The sequence below is a fragment of the Halichoerus grypus genome, chromosome 6 (assembly GCF_964656455.1).
Source record: "Halichoerus grypus chromosome 6, mHalGry1.hap1.1, whole genome shotgun sequence".
NCBI classification, from domain to species: domain Eukaryota; kingdom Metazoa; phylum Chordata; class Mammalia; order Carnivora; family Phocidae; genus Halichoerus; species Halichoerus grypus.
Window position 1 is genome coordinate 47,452,613 of NC_135717.1, and position 18,209 is coordinate 47,470,821.

At 48.6% G+C, this 18,209-nt stretch overlaps 1 protein-coding gene across 1 annotated transcript in view; it reads right to left on the reverse strand.

The window, feature by feature from the left end:
* ITIH5 (inter-alpha-trypsin inhibitor heavy chain 5) overlaps positions 1 to 18,209 on the reverse strand; it is a 77,327-nt gene that overhangs the window by 2,562 nt on the left and 56,556 nt on the right. The window contains exons 8-12 of the mRNA XM_036114367.2: positions 10,148 to 10,316; positions 7,171 to 7,480; positions 4,776 to 5,308; positions 3,202 to 3,255; positions 1,231 to 1,347 (exon numbers count right to left, since the gene is read on the reverse strand). Of these exons, the coding sequence (XP_035970260.2) occupies positions 1,231 to 1,347; positions 3,202 to 3,255; positions 4,776 to 5,308; positions 7,171 to 7,480; positions 10,148 to 10,316 (1,183 nt within the window). The remainder of the gene's footprint in view (positions 1 to 1,230; positions 1,348 to 3,201; positions 3,256 to 4,775; positions 5,309 to 7,170; positions 7,481 to 10,147; positions 10,317 to 18,209) is intronic.

Consider the following 18,209-nt stretch of genomic DNA (forward strand, 5'->3'; position numbering starts at 1 on the left):
ACGGAATGAGTGAAGGCACGCGTGCGGGATGGCGTGAAAGAAGCCGTCCCCAGGTTATCAACACGTTGGAGCAGGGGAAGCAAGATGTAGGCTTGCCCTCCCTGGGGCAAGGGGAAGGGGGGAAAGAGAAATCCCAGCCTGAGCAGAGACCAGGTACGGCTGCCTCAAGGCTCCAGGCATCTCCGGCTGTTTCCCATCAGGCACGCCATGCTGATCACAGAAACGCCAGGAACGCCCCTAGGAAGGTGGTGCCTCCAGGGAGGGGTACAGTCAGGCCCCCACTCCCTGCTGAGCCTGAGTTAGGACAAACTGAGATTTAGCTCAAAGGCCAGGAAGCCTTGCAAGAGAACAAGGTGGGAAAGGAGCCCCAGGATCACACATTACATAATTACATCACACGTGTCACCTGGCCTTCAAGAAACACATCCTCTCCGAACCGAGAACTGCCCCGTGGCCATCCTGCGTGTGGTTCTGGAGCTATACGTGTACTGACCTCTTTCCCCCAGCCCCTCTACAGACTCAAGGGGGTCAGAGCCCTGTTTACCTCCGTGTTCAAGGCACACAGAGCTGGGGGCTGAACAGCGGCATTGCGGAGGAACCGAGAGCGATGGCTTTAGGACTCCGGCCTTCCCACCATTACGGTTTGGGAATGGAGAGACATGAAAACAATAATAGATCCTCAATCTCTATAGCACCTGTGCATTTACAAAACCACTTCATATCCATTACTGAATCTGGTCTTTGCAATGGTCTGATGAGCCTGGCAGAGCAAGGACCACTGTCTCCAGGTTACAAGGGAGACGTGTGCCCAGGGCTAAAGTCGGAGCAGGCTTCCAACGTTTGTCTTCTTGACTCCAAGCCCCACACATAGTCGACCTCCTTTAAAGAAGCACCAACGGGCGCCTGGGTGGCTCAGTTGGTTAAGCGACTGCCTTCGGCTCAGGTCATGATCCTGGAGTCCCAGGATCGAGTCCCGCATCGGGCTCCCTGCTTGGCAGGGAGTCTGCTTCTCCCTCTGACCCTCCTCCCTCTCATGCTCTCTGTCTCTCATTCTCTCTCTCTCAAATAAATAAATAAAATCTTTAAAAAAAAATAAAATAAAATAAAGAAGCACCAACAACCCTCAGTGAATGTCTGTGATGTGCCTCCTTATCTACGTGGACATCTGTCTCAAGAACAGAGGGGGTGGTCCTACCTACCTTACCCTTGCCCAGAGGTCACAGAACCTACCAGAGTCCGCATGATCGGAGACGAGCCTTAGGATGTCCCCCGGCTGCCCATCAATGTTGAAGCAGACGGTGAGCTTCCTCAGGGGGAAATCCACGACAAAATGGGGATCTCCATCCACTGCCAGACCAGGAAAAACAGGAGAGAGCAAGAGAGACAAGACATTTACTGGGTGTCTCCCATGCGTATACTCTCCTGGCTCAGGCATTATTTGTTTAGCCTGTCACTGATCCTCGACTTTGAAGCGAGGAAGGTGCCTGGGGGTGAAGGGACACACCAGTGTTATGCGTCAGTGTGTGAGGTGCGTCTGTGAACTCAGGTCCCCTCCATCCAGACATGATGCTCCTTCCACCACAATTCAGCAACAGAAAATCATTTCCTGTCTCCTCCGACCACCCAAGGGAAGAGACGTGGATGCGAACCCTCCCTCTCCTGGGACTGGAGCGCCACGGCCCCAGAGACACGGCGCCGGACGCCCACAGTCCCTGCGTGACAGTGGCCATGAGCAAGCCCAACTGAATGTGGTGACCACGAGGGGTTCAGAGTCACTGGGGGTTAGGAAGGACGGTCAGCGGTGGCCGTGGAAGTCCCTCCTCAGGGGCACGCAGACTTAAATGCTCTCAAAGTTCTGTCCACAGAGAAGACCCCAGCGTGTGGCCGGCCCCTGTTGCTTGCGCATTTTCGCCTCTGGTCAACATGAACAGCCTTGCCTCTTATTGTACAGACAAAATAATTCCCAACCGTCTACATCAATTCTCTCCCCTCACAAGACTGGAGAGTTAGTTTCTTTCTAATTTTTATGCCAAACACAACGTGTTTCTGAATGCCTCTCTATGTTATGTGCACACGCATGTACACACACGTGGATACGGTCAGTCTTCTCAAGTCGCAGCAAATTAATGTTCTCGGTTAACTATTTAAAAAAACAAAACAAAAACAAAAACAAAAAACGCTTTCTGTCCCTAGCATGACTCAGAAAGGCCCAGGAAAGAACCTGGCTGGTCTCACTGTGACGTGCGTCTAGCACCCTATGATATATAAAGAAATACAAGGTACTGGTCTTTTGTAGATGAGGAAAAAAAAGAAAAGGCACCCATAGGAGACAAAAGTCCTGGTCCATATATTTGGCACTCTTTAGGTATGAATGTAACTACGTGATGGTTCTTTGAGAGCTTCTTGTACTCACACCACTTCATTTCTACTCGAATCATCCAAATCCTGTTACCAGGAAAGCAGTTGCGGTTTGAAAAAGGAGGAGAGATGTCTGAAAGCCATTACTCCATGCAGCACCCGAGAGGAAAGTTTCCTCGCATTCCACAAAGCACGTGTGTGCTCAGAAGAGTTGTACCTTCCCCATCAGAGACCGAGTGCATCCTCTCCTCGGCTAATCTCTAGAACTTTCCTGGCATGTTGAGTGCGTCAGCAGCACAGCAATTCACAGATTTACAAAGGAAGACGTGTACATTCCAAGACTAAAACCCTGCCTTCGTGTTGCTGTTCCATCTGGAGGCTTATTATAATCCCAGGAAGCTGGCCAAAGGAAACTCTATGGTATTTTTGTCTTTCCCTTCTAAAGCCAAAGACTAAAATAATAATAATAATAATAATAATAATAATAATAATAATAATAAACTCTGCCCATCACAGATATTCGTACCACTGGGAGCTGGAAGCACGTATATGTCACGTCTCTGAAACAAGTAACGTTTAAACTCAGTCATGATGCAAATGGGCCTCTGCTGTCCGTCTGTCCTGCTGTCAGGCTTGCCAGCCTCCTCGGGGCGGCAGCCGCGGTGTTTAGGGTTTACCGACCGCCCTGGTTCTCAGAACTGCCGCCCGCCGTTGCTGAATGACCGTGGGTCCTCGTGCCAAGTTCTAGGAGCTGGTATTTTCGTGGGCGTCAGGGAACTCCGGGCCCTCCGCCTGGAAACATCTCACCCCTCAAGTGACACAGAACCATGTTCTTTTCTTTACCTGAGGTTTTGGAGACTTTAATTCTTGGGCTGTATGGTTTCTTGAGAGCAGGTCCTAGAAAGAAGAGAACCCCCATTGTTATACATTAAGGAGGATGAGGTGAGAGGCACCAACAAGAGGTTTGGGATGAGTAAACATAAAGCTTTCAAATGCAGTTGTGGTCATTTAAAAACATCACCTGTTGTAAAGAAGGAGCTTGGCCTCACAGCACACAAGTATCGTGTGAAGACTTATTTTATTCTTTTATAAATTAGAACATATTCTTCCTGTCTAAGACTTCTGCGTGTACAAGAAGGGAAAACGTTCTATCATACGTAATGTATAGTTATGGAGTTGGGGCGGGTAGAGTTGTTTAATGAGTATGGAGTTTCAGGTATGCAAGATGAAAAAAGTTCTGGGAGACCTGTGAATATACTTCATACTACCGAGCTGTACACTTAAAAGTGATTAAGATGGTAAATTTTATGTTATTTTTTACAATTTAAAAACTACAAAAATGTAAAAAAAAAAAAAAGACAGTTATAATCCATATATAGTTATAATCTGAACCTTTTAATAAATGTCTGGTGCTACACCCCTCAAGGCAGAGGGATCTAACATTTGCAGAACACTGGCTTTGTACCAAAGATTTTAACACATCTAATCCTTGTAACGGCCCTTCAGAGAAATCATTAGTATCTACCTTTTACAGACCAGGGAACAGAAGCCCAGAGAGGTTCAGACACCTGCCGCGAGCCACACAGCAGAAACAGGACCCAGCTGTGCCTGGGTCCTACCCTTACGCTCTACCACATCCAGGTGCTTCTCAGTTTAGAGTGTGAGGAATACACGAGACAGCATTTGTACGCCCTGGGTTCCTGTCCGTTCCCTCTCTTTAGGAGATGTGAACTTGGCAGCAATTCAATAAAAATGTTAAAACATAAAAAACATGCTGTTTCCCACAAGCCGTGATTGCTGAGATTATCATGCCATGCTTCAGCAGAACTACCTTTCCTCTGCTTGTGGCTACTGATTTCCCCCAACAAAATGACAGGAGACCGGACGTGACCGTTTCTGTTTAGACTCTGAGTGAGAAGCATGTAAAGGATGACTTCTCTCGAGAATCCACAACTTGGTCCTTCACATACCTCGTCAGGACAACGCAAATCAAGCACCCGAGAGGAAGGTGTTCTCGTTGCCCAAAGCAGGTGTGTGTGGGCAGGAGCTAGGGTCCCCCCTTGGGGGCGGGGGGCTCATCGCTAGATGCCCAGGCTTTGGGACGCTGCGCCCCCGCAGGTAAGCGGCATAGCTCCGAGGGACTCACAGAGGCAGAGGGGACACGAAAACACTGGTCTCTGCTCATCCTGGTGCCTCCGACCCCGCGGCGCACGGGGCAGGCGCCCGACGCCGCCGATTTGCCGGTAGACTGACTTTACCGGACAACATGTCTGGGACAAATGCCCCGTTTCCTAATTTCTCTACAGAGATCCCCCCTTTGCAAGCACCCGCCGCCGACGGTGCAACACCCCCTCTGAGGCCGGCGCGACGCACGTGGCGCGGTAAGGCGCGCGGGACAGCGGGCCCCGCCTGCTCACCTGGCCGCCCGCCGGCGCCCCGCAGGCGCTGCAGCACCGGCTCGGGGCCCAGGGCGGCCGCCGCGCCGCGCGCGTCCTCCAGCTGGGGCGTCTGCAGCGCCCGCCGCCTCAGGTGCAGCGCGGTGAGCGGCGTGAGGAAGCCGCGGGCCACGGCCAGAGTCCGCGCGCTCTGCCCCAGGCGCTGCTTCTCCCGCTCGTCGCCGCTGTGGCGCCAGGAGCTCAGCAGCTCCTTCAGGGTCAGGTAGCTCCAGAGCCGCTCCACGTGGTTGCGGCCCTCGGCGCCCCCGCCCCTGCCCGCCTGCTGGGGCTCCAGGGGCACGTCGGTCTTCAGGAGGACGAACCTCTGGCCGTTGCTGGCCGTGACCTCCACGTGCAGCCGCCCCGCCTGGCTGTCGGCCAGCTTCCCCGCGGTGACGATCTCCGAGCCGTTGAAGTAGTTGGGGAACACGGTCCTGGTGGCGTGCTCCACCGAGGCCGGCGGATAATCGACGCGGATGTCCGAGAGCAGCGGGGTCCTGATCTCATCGTAGAACCTGCGGTGAAGCACAGAGACGGAGAGTCGATGATACTAATTCAAACAGCCCGAGCTGACTGGCCTCTCGGTAACTTTCCTTTGTACACACCTCCGTCTCTCAAAGAGCCTCTTAAAACGTTCTTAGAACGAAACACATATTCCAGGTGCACTTTAAGTAGCCCGTTATCCTTGAGAAATCTCATCTTGACTCTGATATTAAGCTTGTGGGTAATGCCTCATTTCCTTGCTTTAGCTTTTCTCCTGGTTGTTACAAGGTTGCTTTTTGCTGAGTAGGGGGACAATCAAAATCCCCCTTCCAAAGAGCTAGACTGCACAGCTGCGGAAGCCAGCTCAGCCACTTCCTGGCTGTGTGTCTTGGGACATGTGACGTAGCCTCTCTGAACTTCACTTTCTTCCTCTATAAAGTTGGAATGTTGAAGTAACTGCTCTGGTAGATTACCAGCTGTCCCCTCAAGCTCAGTCTCCCCTTCTTTCCTAACTGAGTTCTACCCATCCAGGTATCAACCACATTTCTTAGCCTCTGCTCTGGCCAAATATGGCCATGTTCTCACCAACAGAATATGAGTAGAAATGATAAGTACAACCTCTGCAATGCTTGCTTGAAATAAAATGGCTTCTTACTCTGGTTTTCTTTTCTTTCCCCCTTTTTGGGGCCAGAATATAGATGTGATAGTGACCTAATTTCAACCTTGCAGCTAAAGATGACACCTGAGGGGTGCAGAGCAACCAAAGGGCAGGAACGGGAGTCTCTGAGCGACTTCATGGAGCAGAATCTAGTGTGTCCAGACATTACAGGAGAGGGTCATCTGCATGGCAGCTTTGCTTGGATCCTACTACACCTGCTCCTAGGCTTTCTGTGAAGCTCGCCAGAGACAACAGATGCAGGAAAGCCTGGCGCATCATAAGTTCTCGATAAATGTTGGGTATGGATGATGGTTTTGGTAAAATGACAGTGGTTGGTTTGTTTCAATGTCATTGCTTTTGTTTTTGAGAGCGTTATTAAATCTTAATATACAGTGCACTAGATTCTGCCTCTTTGAATATAGTTTTGAATAATTTTGAAAATGTGGGAAGCAAATCTGTCTTTTTATTTAAATCTTTGACCAAAATCCTGGGGGCTGGGAGAACGGTGGTTATCCTCATACCAAGGAGCCACCTTTACTGCCCACCTTAGAGACCTCTAATTAGAATGCATATTCCTTGAATATGGCTATTAAACAGCTGCGAATCTACCCAAACCTCACTTTTCCTTTGAAGAATCTACTATACATGCTGTAAAGAAGAACCAAGCACATCATGTCGAACGGAGAGTCAGCACTTCCTCGAATCAACAGCGAAGTCATACTCTGTGTTTGGCAACATGACAGCTGTGGGAAGGCTCCAAACAGAGTTAGAAAACCTAAGAGCTAGTTTCTTCTCCACCTCAAAACAGTAAGAGAATCAGCGGCCGGTTTTAACCAGGACACAAAATGGAGACAGCACTACGTCTCCTACGTACGCCCCAGCTGAATTAACGCAAACACACTAGACAGTGTACCGGCAACTATGCTAGAAGTGTCGAGAAGACGACAAGCTAACTGAACACCTAACATGTAACAGCCATCCTGACAATACTTGACACTGGTTTTGTCATTCAGTTGTCGACCGACCATAATCCTCATTTTACAGATGAGGAAAGTGAGTAACACTGGCTTCAGTTTTGCCTAAAGTCACAAAGCAAGGCCCAGCATCTGAACCCAGATCGACCTGGGTTAAACACCCCTTAGGACGTCTCCCAGTGTACTGAGTTATGACCCCACCACCCTCCACCCCCTTCTGAGAGCCCCAGTCTCCCTGTCTCGAGAGGACAGATGTACAGACCCAATGAGCTGCGAGCCCGCGTCGTCCTCCTCAAGAACTCGCCGTGTGAGGCCACAGTTCTCCAGCGACAGTTTCTCCAGCAACATGAAGTCCACGTCATTCCCGATGCCGATGGTGAAGATGCAGATTTGGCCTCGGGCGGCCTCCTTGGTGTTGTTGAGAATCTTGAGGGTGTGGGTCTCCCCAACAGTGGGCTTCCCATCGGTCAGGAAGATGATGAGGGACACGCTGTGGTCTTCGATGTCATTGTGGGCCACATAGTCGTTGAGCAGCTTGATGCCCCTCTGCAGGGCCCCGTTGATGTCTGTGCCTGGGGAACACCAAAACGCACCCCAGCTCAAGCCTGTGTGCCCGCCTCCTTCACCTGGGCACACGGTCAGGGTGGTGCTTTACCCACCACCGTTCGAGCGGTAGCAGGAGGACGTGCATGGGGAAAGAAGTCACCTGGACCTACGGGGTGATGCCAGCCTATCTAGACACTTGGGAAGGGTTTGCTAAATGAATGGGAAAGGCCCGGAATTATCCCACTGTATGGCCCTTCTCCTGAATGCATCTGACGGCACCCTGGCTTAGAAATCTTCAGTACCTTAGCATCAATTGCTCCTACTCCTTTCCTGGGACTAGCTGTGCAAAGGGCAGGAGGGGGTTAGGTACAGGAATCTGGAGGGAGGGCGAGTCCCAGAGGGAAAGAAAGGGCACTCACTTTAGGTACACACTTAATTACTTTTAGTAAATTTATAAAGCTGTATACCCATCACCACAATCCATCACCCAGTCCGGAGTGATTTTTATCTACCCGTAAAATGTACCATGTTTGAGCGAACCAGGTGATTTCTCCCCATTGTTTCACATTCTCCAGAATTTCTGGCTAAAAAAAAAAAAAAATACATGTCTAGGTCTGTGCAAACACACTGATAATTCGGAGATGCACAGAGTCTGAACATAAGGGCAAGTTACAGCTGAAACAGTATTTACCATTTCTTTGGGCTCATTAATTTGCCTTTCTGAATGCCCAGCCTAGTTTCAGCTGACCTCTGGATGTATGAGCCTGGACAAAAAGGCAGATGTTTATTTTCCCTTTAATCGAGAAGTTGGCAATGGTGCCAAATTTTTTATTCCACTTTAAGGCCAAGGGGAGCCCAGGCGAAGGGACAGACTTAGCTTTCCTAGTACCAGGCACCAAGGCACAGCAGGGCATGGAATCAAGCCTGTGCGAGGCCAGGGCATGTCCCATGCTCTTAAGAACAGGGGGGGCGTGCTCCACAGGGAGACCCCCACAGAGCTGCCCCAGCCATCCTGCTGAGAGCCCCCCCAGGTCAACAGAGGACCCAAGTGCACCAGCAAGAGGGACTACGTGGGTGAAAATGGCTGTCTGACTCTGAAAGAGGACTTCCCATGTGGCGGCCACTGTTCTAAGCACTTCAGATATTTTAACTGGTTTCATCCTCATCACAACAACGTTATCGTCCACGTGTGAGATGAGTAAACTCGGGTACAGACACAGTCAATGGCTCGTAGATGGTGGGGCTGGCTTCAGATCCAGACAGTCTGGCTTCAGAACCTATGCTCCCAACCCTACCATTCCCCTTCTCTGAGAGGAACAGACTGACCTTCTGTTCACTGCAGAGCTTGGGGTGATGAAATGCTGAGAGAAAAGTAAAGGAAACTAATTAGGTTTCTAAGGTGTAGATTCCAAAAGAACATAATACACATCAGCTGTTTCCTAAAGCTCTATCCCCACACCCTCTGCCAACACACACACACACACACACACACACACACACACACTGTTCTAGTAATGAGTAATGCCACTGAAATACGTTTAATTGAACAAATACTCGTTGAGCACGAGCTCTACACATCAGGACCTGTGCTGAGAACCAGGGGTCATACAAAGGTGAAGAAGAGTTTCCTCCCTCAAGGACTTGACGATCTTGTCAACTTTCTCCCATATTATTATATCCAATCTTTTATCTCTCTCATTAACCAGTAAATCAGTCCCTAGACCACACTGTTGTGGAGACCCGTAGGAAATCCCATGTCAGAGTTCCATCCAAGCAAGATCAAGTTCTAAATGAAGTTCATTTGGGAAATCAGAGCTTCATCTTGAAAAGAAAATAATACATGGATGAAAGACGAAAAATGCCAGAAGAAAACTGAACTGGATGTTTTATATGTTCCCCAATAACCAAATTAGAATTAACCGAGACAATAGCCCCAGAAGACGGCATCTCTGTAAAGGCCCTTGTAGAAGGGGCAGAGGGAGTCTAGATGAGCTTCCATACACGCTCCCGCACTGCGCACCTGTCATGGGTCCACTGTACTGGAAACAGAGTAGCGAGAGTAAGCCCCACTTCCTGCGCTGAAGGAACCTGCCTCCAGCACAGCTAGGTAACATTCTGTTCTGATTCTCTCCTCTCCCTAGAACCCTGGGGGACCTTTTCCATCCTCCGCACTCTCCCCCGGGGACCATACCCAAGCCAAGTGTGCAAAGACTCAGAGCCCATCACACTTCTCCAAGCACAGCATCTCCCTGGCCACCGGGGATGCATGCTCTACGTGCTGGCGCAGCCCTGCCGAGAGGCTGATGGTTCAGCAGCGCCATCCCACCTGCTGCCCCCCAAGGTGCAAACATTCAAACACACAAAACACCGAACCATCTCTGGCTTTGATTCCTCACCCAAGAGCAATTTCCAAAAACAGCTTCATTGTTCGGATCCATGAGATAAACCACGAAAGGCTCCAAAACCTATCAAGTATTTTCCCCCCTAACTTACTTGACCATCAGTTCGGGGCCTGGAAGACGAGAATTTCCAGACTTGGTGTTCAGAGAAACATAAGCTTCTGGGAAAGCTCTCACCTTTATCTCCTTTCCTGTGATCGGCTTCAACTTTCAAATCCTCGTCTCCTGGCAGAAAATTAGCTACTCGCTTATTATCACGTCAAAGGCAACAAGAAAACAAGGTCTCGTATTTACCTCCAGTGGGCGACATGTGGTGAATATAGACTTTGCCGTCTCTCACATTGTCCGGAGTCACCGACACCAAATGGTCCTTCCACACTTTGATGCGGTTGGAAAATCCAATGATATTGAAATGATCCTGGGGTCGGAGGTCGTGGAGAATCCTGAACAGGGCATCCTTGGTCTAAACCAACACAGAAGCAAAACGGGTCACAGCTGATCACCCTCATCCTCACGTCTCCTGGCTTGGAAACTGCACGCGGGGAGCAATGCTGGGGTTAATATTAAGTGCCTGAGATGTAAAGGGACTTGGATAAATGTCCAAGGAGCTCTGTCACCTAACTGGAAAAACACTGGCGTGAACATGTTACAATCACGAATGGGGGCTTTAACATCTGAAGTGTCACAGGCTCTGCAAGTCTTGCTCTCTCAGGCCTCCGTACCGTCACAGCGGTGATGGAAGGTTCTTTTCCTCTGCCTGACGCCCATTTGTCACCTGACAAGCTCCTACTCACTCTTCAAAACCCAGCTGATGTGCTATGGCCTCCATCTGAAACGTTTCCTAACTCCTCCAAAAAGAGCTGATCCTCTCTCCTCTAGGCTAGCACTGCCCTCAAAATGCTCGTGTTATAAAGTGCATAATGACCCAGTCGTGATTATTTGCCTTTTATCTTTGTCCCTGACCGTACTGCAAGTTCTTGGCCAGCAGCTTCCAGTCATCTTCATATCGCCCTGTGCGCAGGAGAGTGCCCGACACACGGGGGGCGTAGACGGTTCAGTGAACGAATGAATGCATACACATTTTACGAATTGTAAGACTAGAGGTATAAATAATAAACACCCCAAGAATTTAAAAGAGAATGAGAACACGGGGTGGGGGCTGCTGCAGCGGTATGAGAAGACTTCACAGGGAAGCAGGAATAGGAGGGTAAAAGGAACCGGATAGCTTGGAAGACTAGGAAGGGCATTGTGGAAGGCAGCGAAGACAAGTGAGTTGAATGAGTAAATGAGAGAGAGAGAGAGGGAGGGAGGGAAGGAGAGGGAGAGAGAGGTGTGTGGAATGCCAAATACTTCCCGAATACAAAGGAAGTCAGAGACACCAGCCCCCACCCTTGAGAACCTCGGAAAGATAATCCTGAGAAGGACGATGCGTAGGAATCAGAACTGACTGCTAGATCATGTTGGAGTAAAAATCCATCAGATAACTACATTAAACAGATGTGGGGGGAGTGCCCTAAGCGTTGACCCGGTGTTAGCCAGAAAGCTGGCAGGACTCCGACTCCTCGCCCTTCCTTCCACTCGGAGCCCACACAAGCCCGGCGTGAGCATCGGCCGGGGCCCAGCCTCATCCCGGCCCCACAGCCTAGACCTCTGGGAGGCCTGAAGGCCTGCAGCTGTGAGGGGACAGGACCACAGCTGACAGCCGTCCCTGAGACGGCCCCACTGGGAGCCCAGGCCCAAGGCAGGCACTGGGAAATGCTCGCGCTGCTCTCCGCGGGAGCTCGGAGCTGGCCAGGCACCACCGGCTGGCTTCGGGCTTGGACAAGGGGCAGCTTGTTGGGAGGCGGGGCTTTGTTCAGCTGCTGACATCCTTAGGGATCCTTATAACGTGCGCCAATGACCTCAAGAGGGGCCCGCCTGGCTTCTCGGCGGCTATTTTCCTCCCGTTGTGATGGATGCTCTGCTTTAGGAAGAGTTCTAGCCTCTCCACCCTCCTCCCCTCTACTCGGCAACTACAGGTTTCTTAGGACCTTGTAAGGCCACAGCTGCAGCGTATCCTCACATGCACCGAGGGCAGGCAGGCCAGTGGGCTCACACGGCTCCGTTTCCAGTTGCATCGGGACCTTCTGGATGGCCTCCCCCCTCCCCCCCCAGGGGCCTGGGGAGAAGCGGCTACCGCTGCCTGCAGCCAGCACCATCCTTGAGTGCTCTGTGGGCTCCTGCTCTCCCCTTAGATGGGCTGACAGCCCTGGGCGCTCCGCATTCTTGGAAGGCTTACAAGGCAAGCAGAAGGTCCAGATAGGAGAGTAAATGCGAGTGGACTTCAGCTGATGTTTCTGCGAACTGTGTTTACATGCTGAAGATGAACACCAACCTCGCCAGACTTCCCAAGAGTACAATCCAGAGAACAGGGTAAGCACATTCCAGAAAGATCAGAGGAAGCCCGGAAAGGCAGAGAATGTGCAGTCTGAAGGCCTGAACTACCCTGGAGGCAAAGAGGTGTCACAGGAGAGGGGCTGGTCTAAACCCTTAAGGGCCTGGAGGATGACAACGGAGAAGACCAGTCGACTCTTCCAGTGCATGCGGATGGACAACGATAGTTACCACCTCTCCCCCAGGGCCCTCTTCCAATGAATGTGACCTAAAGGGAAAGACCCTGGATGTCCCAGCAAGCCATGTTCCTTGGCCTTCTTCCCCGCCCCCAAAGCCCCACTTGCTGCCCTTGCACACTAGGAAGAAGCCTGCCCGCTAGAGACAGGTAAACCCCAAGACACGCCACCTGGAGTGAGGATGCCCTGAAATTGTTACTAGGTGACCACCGGAGACTGTGCAAATGTCCTCCTTGGAGACCTTTTAAAATAGGCACATACAATGTATGATTATGTACTTTGTACAGAGTTTCTGTGGAGATGAATACAATTGGTGGTTGTGTGTGATTAGTGAGGGCGGCTGGATGTCTGGCATTGACAAGCTACCCTCAGTCTTTGCGGTCATCAGAGTACTTCCAGCGTGTCACCACCATTCATGTTTATTGTCGGGGACGATGACGGGGCTTTCTTGGGAAGAGAGGTTCGGGGTACCATATGCAACTACCAGGTGGTCAGCCTGTTGGGGAGGAATCAATGAGTCTTGGGGAGAGAGGGCGATCGGGAAGAGGCAGGAAGACCATCCCCTGTGCAGAGGGAGAGAAAAGTAAGGAGCACAGGGGGACTTGGCTGAGGAGGAGGAGAGAATTCTTAGAGATCGGCCAGCCTCAGAGCCATGCATCTCCTCTGTGGGGGGGGGCAGTTCCTGGAGGCGCCCCTCCACAGACACGGGCTCCCACACGCTCCCTGCTGATCAGACAGGGCAGACACCGGTCCGCGTACAGACCAGAACATTCCAGATGGTGTCTGGCCTGAAGAAAGATGGAAGGTACACAAATACAATTAATAACATAAAAGGACATATTTCTTACTATCCAGGTCATGAGGAAGCACCTTGGCCTGCCAGATCATTAAAGATGCCTTTTAGTCCTAGCTATCAAGAACAGCGAAGAATGGGGACCGTTCTCTGCTTAAAACAATTTCATGTCTACTTTCCTTAGGTGAGAAGAAGGAAGCATTTCCTTTGAAAACAATGCCTTAGAAGTTAATTTCAGCTCTGCCTTGGGGTTATTCTTAAGTAAGTCTTTTCATCTCTGTCCTTAAATTGAAGTACCTTCAGGAACAAGGTAGATATAAATAACTACAAATAAACTCTCTGTTTTAGAATCTCCATTCATTCAGTGTGGTTGGCTACGGTCCCCTGTTGTGGAGCTTCAGGAACGAGACGTGTATGGTGTCTTCTGATGGTGTCCATTGAAAGGGCAGAGCTGGGTCCCTGGGATTAATGCATGCCGCCCCTCGGCAGCACCACGACCAGGGAGGGGAGTGTCCAGGAGGCAGCTCTGGCCCGTGCACTAGGGGTCCCTGCAGTAAACTAGGGCAAGGGATGGACACTTCCTCTCCCCCTTCCCTACAAAACAGAACCCTCGCAGCTGCAGGCTCTTGGCACAGCCCCGCAAGGGGGTGAGCATTCCACTGGTCGTGAATGACCATTCAACATTTCACAAGCAGGGAGGCACTGTACAATAAGACCCTCCGAGTGAAATGTCAACGGAGCCCGTGACAAACCCAGCTGCCTGCCCACCCTTGGGACCACTTCCATCAGGGTTCCCGATGACGCAGCTTTTCTCAAATATTTCTGTGTCTGCACCAAATCACACTCGACAGGAAATAACTCTGACACAAAAGGCCTTTTGTACCACAAAGTCTGGGTTCTTGGGCATCTTACAAGGGGAGCCATGACATCATAGATGAAATCCAAGTTCAAGGGTAGTAGATATTAGCCATTCTATGTTCTCAGCAGAATGGTCGTGCTGTTCTCCTAAGCACTGCTATCACTTGCCTCATTTTAAAATGTTTACCAAGAAGTGCACATTTTCCCTTTCATTTTTCCACATGGTCCTTTGAATGAACCCAAGAGAAAAGACGCCTATGATAAACAGCTTTAAAAAATCCCACAAAGAAACCTAAGTCCTTCTCACGTCTCCTTGGGCCACAAACGAGAATTGTGATCAACAGATACACACCATGAAAACAGCCCTAAATTTCGGAGAGAGAACACCAGGAAATGGACTACATCTGGCTATGGGTCAGCCTTCTCCCTTCCCTAGGTGGGTATGGGTAATGGGGAGAAGGGGGAAGCATATTTATACAGTCTTCCTGTTAGCCCGCAGGGGGAAGCCCTCACTACCTGGGTGGCAGTATGTCCTTGTAGTCCTTCTATGCAAAGGGACAGACACAATTAAAAAAGTCTGACTCAGGGGCGCCTGTGTGGCTCAGTGGGTTAAGCATCCGACTCTTGGTTTCAGCTCAGGTCATAATCTCAGGGCCATGGGATCAAGCCCCGAGACAGGCTCCATGATCAGCAGGGATTCTGTTTGGGATTCTATCCCTCTCCTTCTGCCCCCCTCTTAAAAAAAAAAAAAAAAAAAGAGTCTGTGACTCCATGAAAGTTGGCAACATCAGATCCTCACAGCAACCTTAAGGTGCATAAGCCTGGAGCAGGAGACTCGATGCATCGGCCATCCCAGCATCTGTCTGCACACTCCACAGGCTTCCACTCATGGTGCTGTCCCAAGTCTCCCTGGAGTCAGGATCATGGTCAAGATCACAGTAACCATGAGGTGCCAGCAGCAGTTGCAGTCCACGGGTATCAGTTATGCTGCAGGGGGACTATTTTAAGGCCATGGTATTTCAAGATCACCAAAAATCCGTAAGAGGCAAGAAAACATTATATTTATACACTACAAGTCTTTCAATGATTCGAAGGAAAGTTTTCTGAAATCTTACTGTGACTGACCCATGAAATTATCAGATTTTTTGTTTTTAATCCCAACTTTAGGAGCAAGGCAAATTGAGTAAGAAAGACTGTTTCTCCATAACATATTCAAGTCTATATCATTGTTACACTTAAAACAACAACAACAACCAAAAAAAAACCTAGCCACAGACTGGTTTCAGAGAAGAAACCAAAACATTGAAAAATAATGTTACTCCACTGATTACAATATAAGGACCCCTCAGGAGGTTCTGTTCACTCACAAAGGAAATCAGTGATCACACAATGCCTCTTGTCACCTCTCTGCCACAAATATTCCCTAAAACCAACCTCATTATATAATTTACATTAAAAATAAAAATTCCAAACTATAATATAAGAAACAAAGTATCGAGAAAAAGTGTCTCAGTCAGATTTGAGGAATCTTGTTGGAAGAAGCTAAAACTCTTTTTCTAGTGGCCAATATGTTCTTTACAAAAAGAGTAGAACCTAGAAGTTGGCTTTATATAAATGGAAAATTTGGAATAGAAGTCATCACATCTTCTAATGCTTTCAAAGTTTAGTAGATGCTAAATAGTAACTTGAAATTTCACCCAGGAGTAAATGTAGAAAACACTATTTCTTTGGTCTCTACATTTTAATGCTCATACTAGTAAGAAGGGAATATTAAATTAAGCAAAATTGTACGATTCCTGTATTTAAAAGTGTATGATTTTACGCTGTAATTTTCTTTACTGTTTGGATTCTAATTTCAAATGCTCTTTCAGTGCAGTAGTGTGCGAGGTTATAGTTTTATACAGATCTGGCAAAAGCGTAAGTAATTAGGTATCAGAACAGAGCTGCTGTATATAAAGTGGTGGTTATTTCATAGAGAAAAACACCTTCTTAGCCTAAATATAGGTATTACTTCAGGACTGGATCTAAAAGAAAATGTTTGTTAAACACTAAATTCTGGCTAAATTTAGCCTTAATCAAAAAAAAAAAAAAAAAAAAGGTCTGAATAGGTTTAGATATTAGCATATCCTTTGCAATATAAACATAACCACATTTCACGAGTCTTTGTGTCTGAATAACCTTAATCTAACTTGAGAAGCAAATGATCTCTCATGTTAATGCTCTGGCTAATGTTAAGATTCATTACCTAATGTTTGGACTTTTTTTTGACAAATGTATGAAACATTTGCCTAATAATGTCGTTGTACATTTTTCTAAAAGGCTCTCTGCCAATAACATTAACATCTTTGATTTTTTAGAGATTAAGCACATCCATTTTTCATGCTTTATGTGTAAATAACTCAAGACTCAAAACAGATTATTTTTTCACTTCTCTTCATAGGTCAGGTTAATACTCCTCAGGATTTGCTCTGTGTTGATCCCACATTTCTCACCCTGGCCAAGGATGCAGCCCTACCACTTCTATCTGTAGGCTCCCCGTGGCCATCCGCAGGTGTGGCTTTCTGCTCTGACAGGAAGTAAATAAGAGGATGCTGACCAAGAGATTCTCACCTACGTTTACACGTCTCCTTTGTAACTGGTGTCCTTCATCCATGTTCTGACACACTTACTGATCGACATGATTGAATCCTCAGTCCCCCCGTGCCTGGTCTAAATTGTTAAGTTTATATTGCCCAAATGCATGTTTGGATTCTGGAGCCCTGCCTGTTTCATTCTACAGATTTTTTTTTGGTGTCTGACTCTTTGACTGCCCTTTGACTCATTCAACTTTCTCCTACATGTGAGTTCTCATGATTCCCATTTCCCTGGCGTGGGTCCACCTTATGCCCTCGCTATAAATCTCCGGGGATGTGCCTTGACAAACATTGAGAACATAACAGAAAGATTGGGGAGGCTGAGAAAAAGCCATGCTAGATATCAAACAGTGGAACAGTTAGCAAGTAAACATGGCATATCAGCACACCTACATGGTATCCACAAGAAATTATTTACAGGAAGGGAGTCATCCCCCACCAGGCAGGGAGAGCTATGACATCCCTATGTCTCTTCCATCTTCCCATACTCTTAACACTGTGAGACTGGAAAGTGAGATTCTGGTTGCAGGAGGGAAGAGATTCTAAAACCAGGTGAATTTCATTCTTGGGGGTTTGTTACTTTTTCTTCTGAGTTTGGTAACACTTATCCTTATTTGCAGAAGGGGACTCATTCTGGAGAGCTAGAGGAGTTTTCCTCTGCCCACTGTTCCACCAACAGGGCTGTCCTTCAAAGGAACCAGCTTTATGCAAGGGTCTCAGGCTCTAAGCCCCACTTTCCGCAATGGCATATTCAGTCTTGCTTCATGACTTTTTTCATGTTTTTCCTCAGCCAAGAATTCACTCCCTCCTTTCCTGTAAAGAAAACTGTGTCCTAGGGGCGCCCGGATGGCTCAGTTGGTTAAGCGTCTGCCTTTGGCTCAGGTCATGATCCTGGGGTCCTGGGATCAAGTCCCTGCTCAGCAGGGAGTCTCCTGCTCCCTCTCCCTCTACCCCTCCCCCCCACTCATGCACTCTCTCTCTCTCTCAAATAAATAAATAAAATCTTAAAAAAAAAAAAGAAAACTGTGTTGCATCTTTAAGGACTAGTTTCTATGTCACCTCTGTCATTAATCTTTTGTTGACTACTTCAAGCTCTTTATTGTCCCTAAAATTCTTTCCACTGTCTATGTGACATGTTGGTTTGATGAACATGTGATTGTTGCATATTTCTTTTCTCCAGCAAAAGTCTAAGGTCCTTTTAAAAAATTTTTTTAAAATTTAAATTCAATTTAATCAACATATAGTATATCATTAGTTTCAGAGGTAGAGGTCAGTGATTCATCAGTTGCATAGAACACCCAGTGCTCATTCCATCACGTGCCCTCCTTCATGCCCATCACCCCACCTACACTCAGCACTGCCCCTGCCCCATAGTGCGGCAGCCCCCTTCCCTCCTGCAGGACTCCCGACTCAGTTTGTCTCCCTGGGTCTTGATCCCAGGACCCCAGGATCATGACACTGAG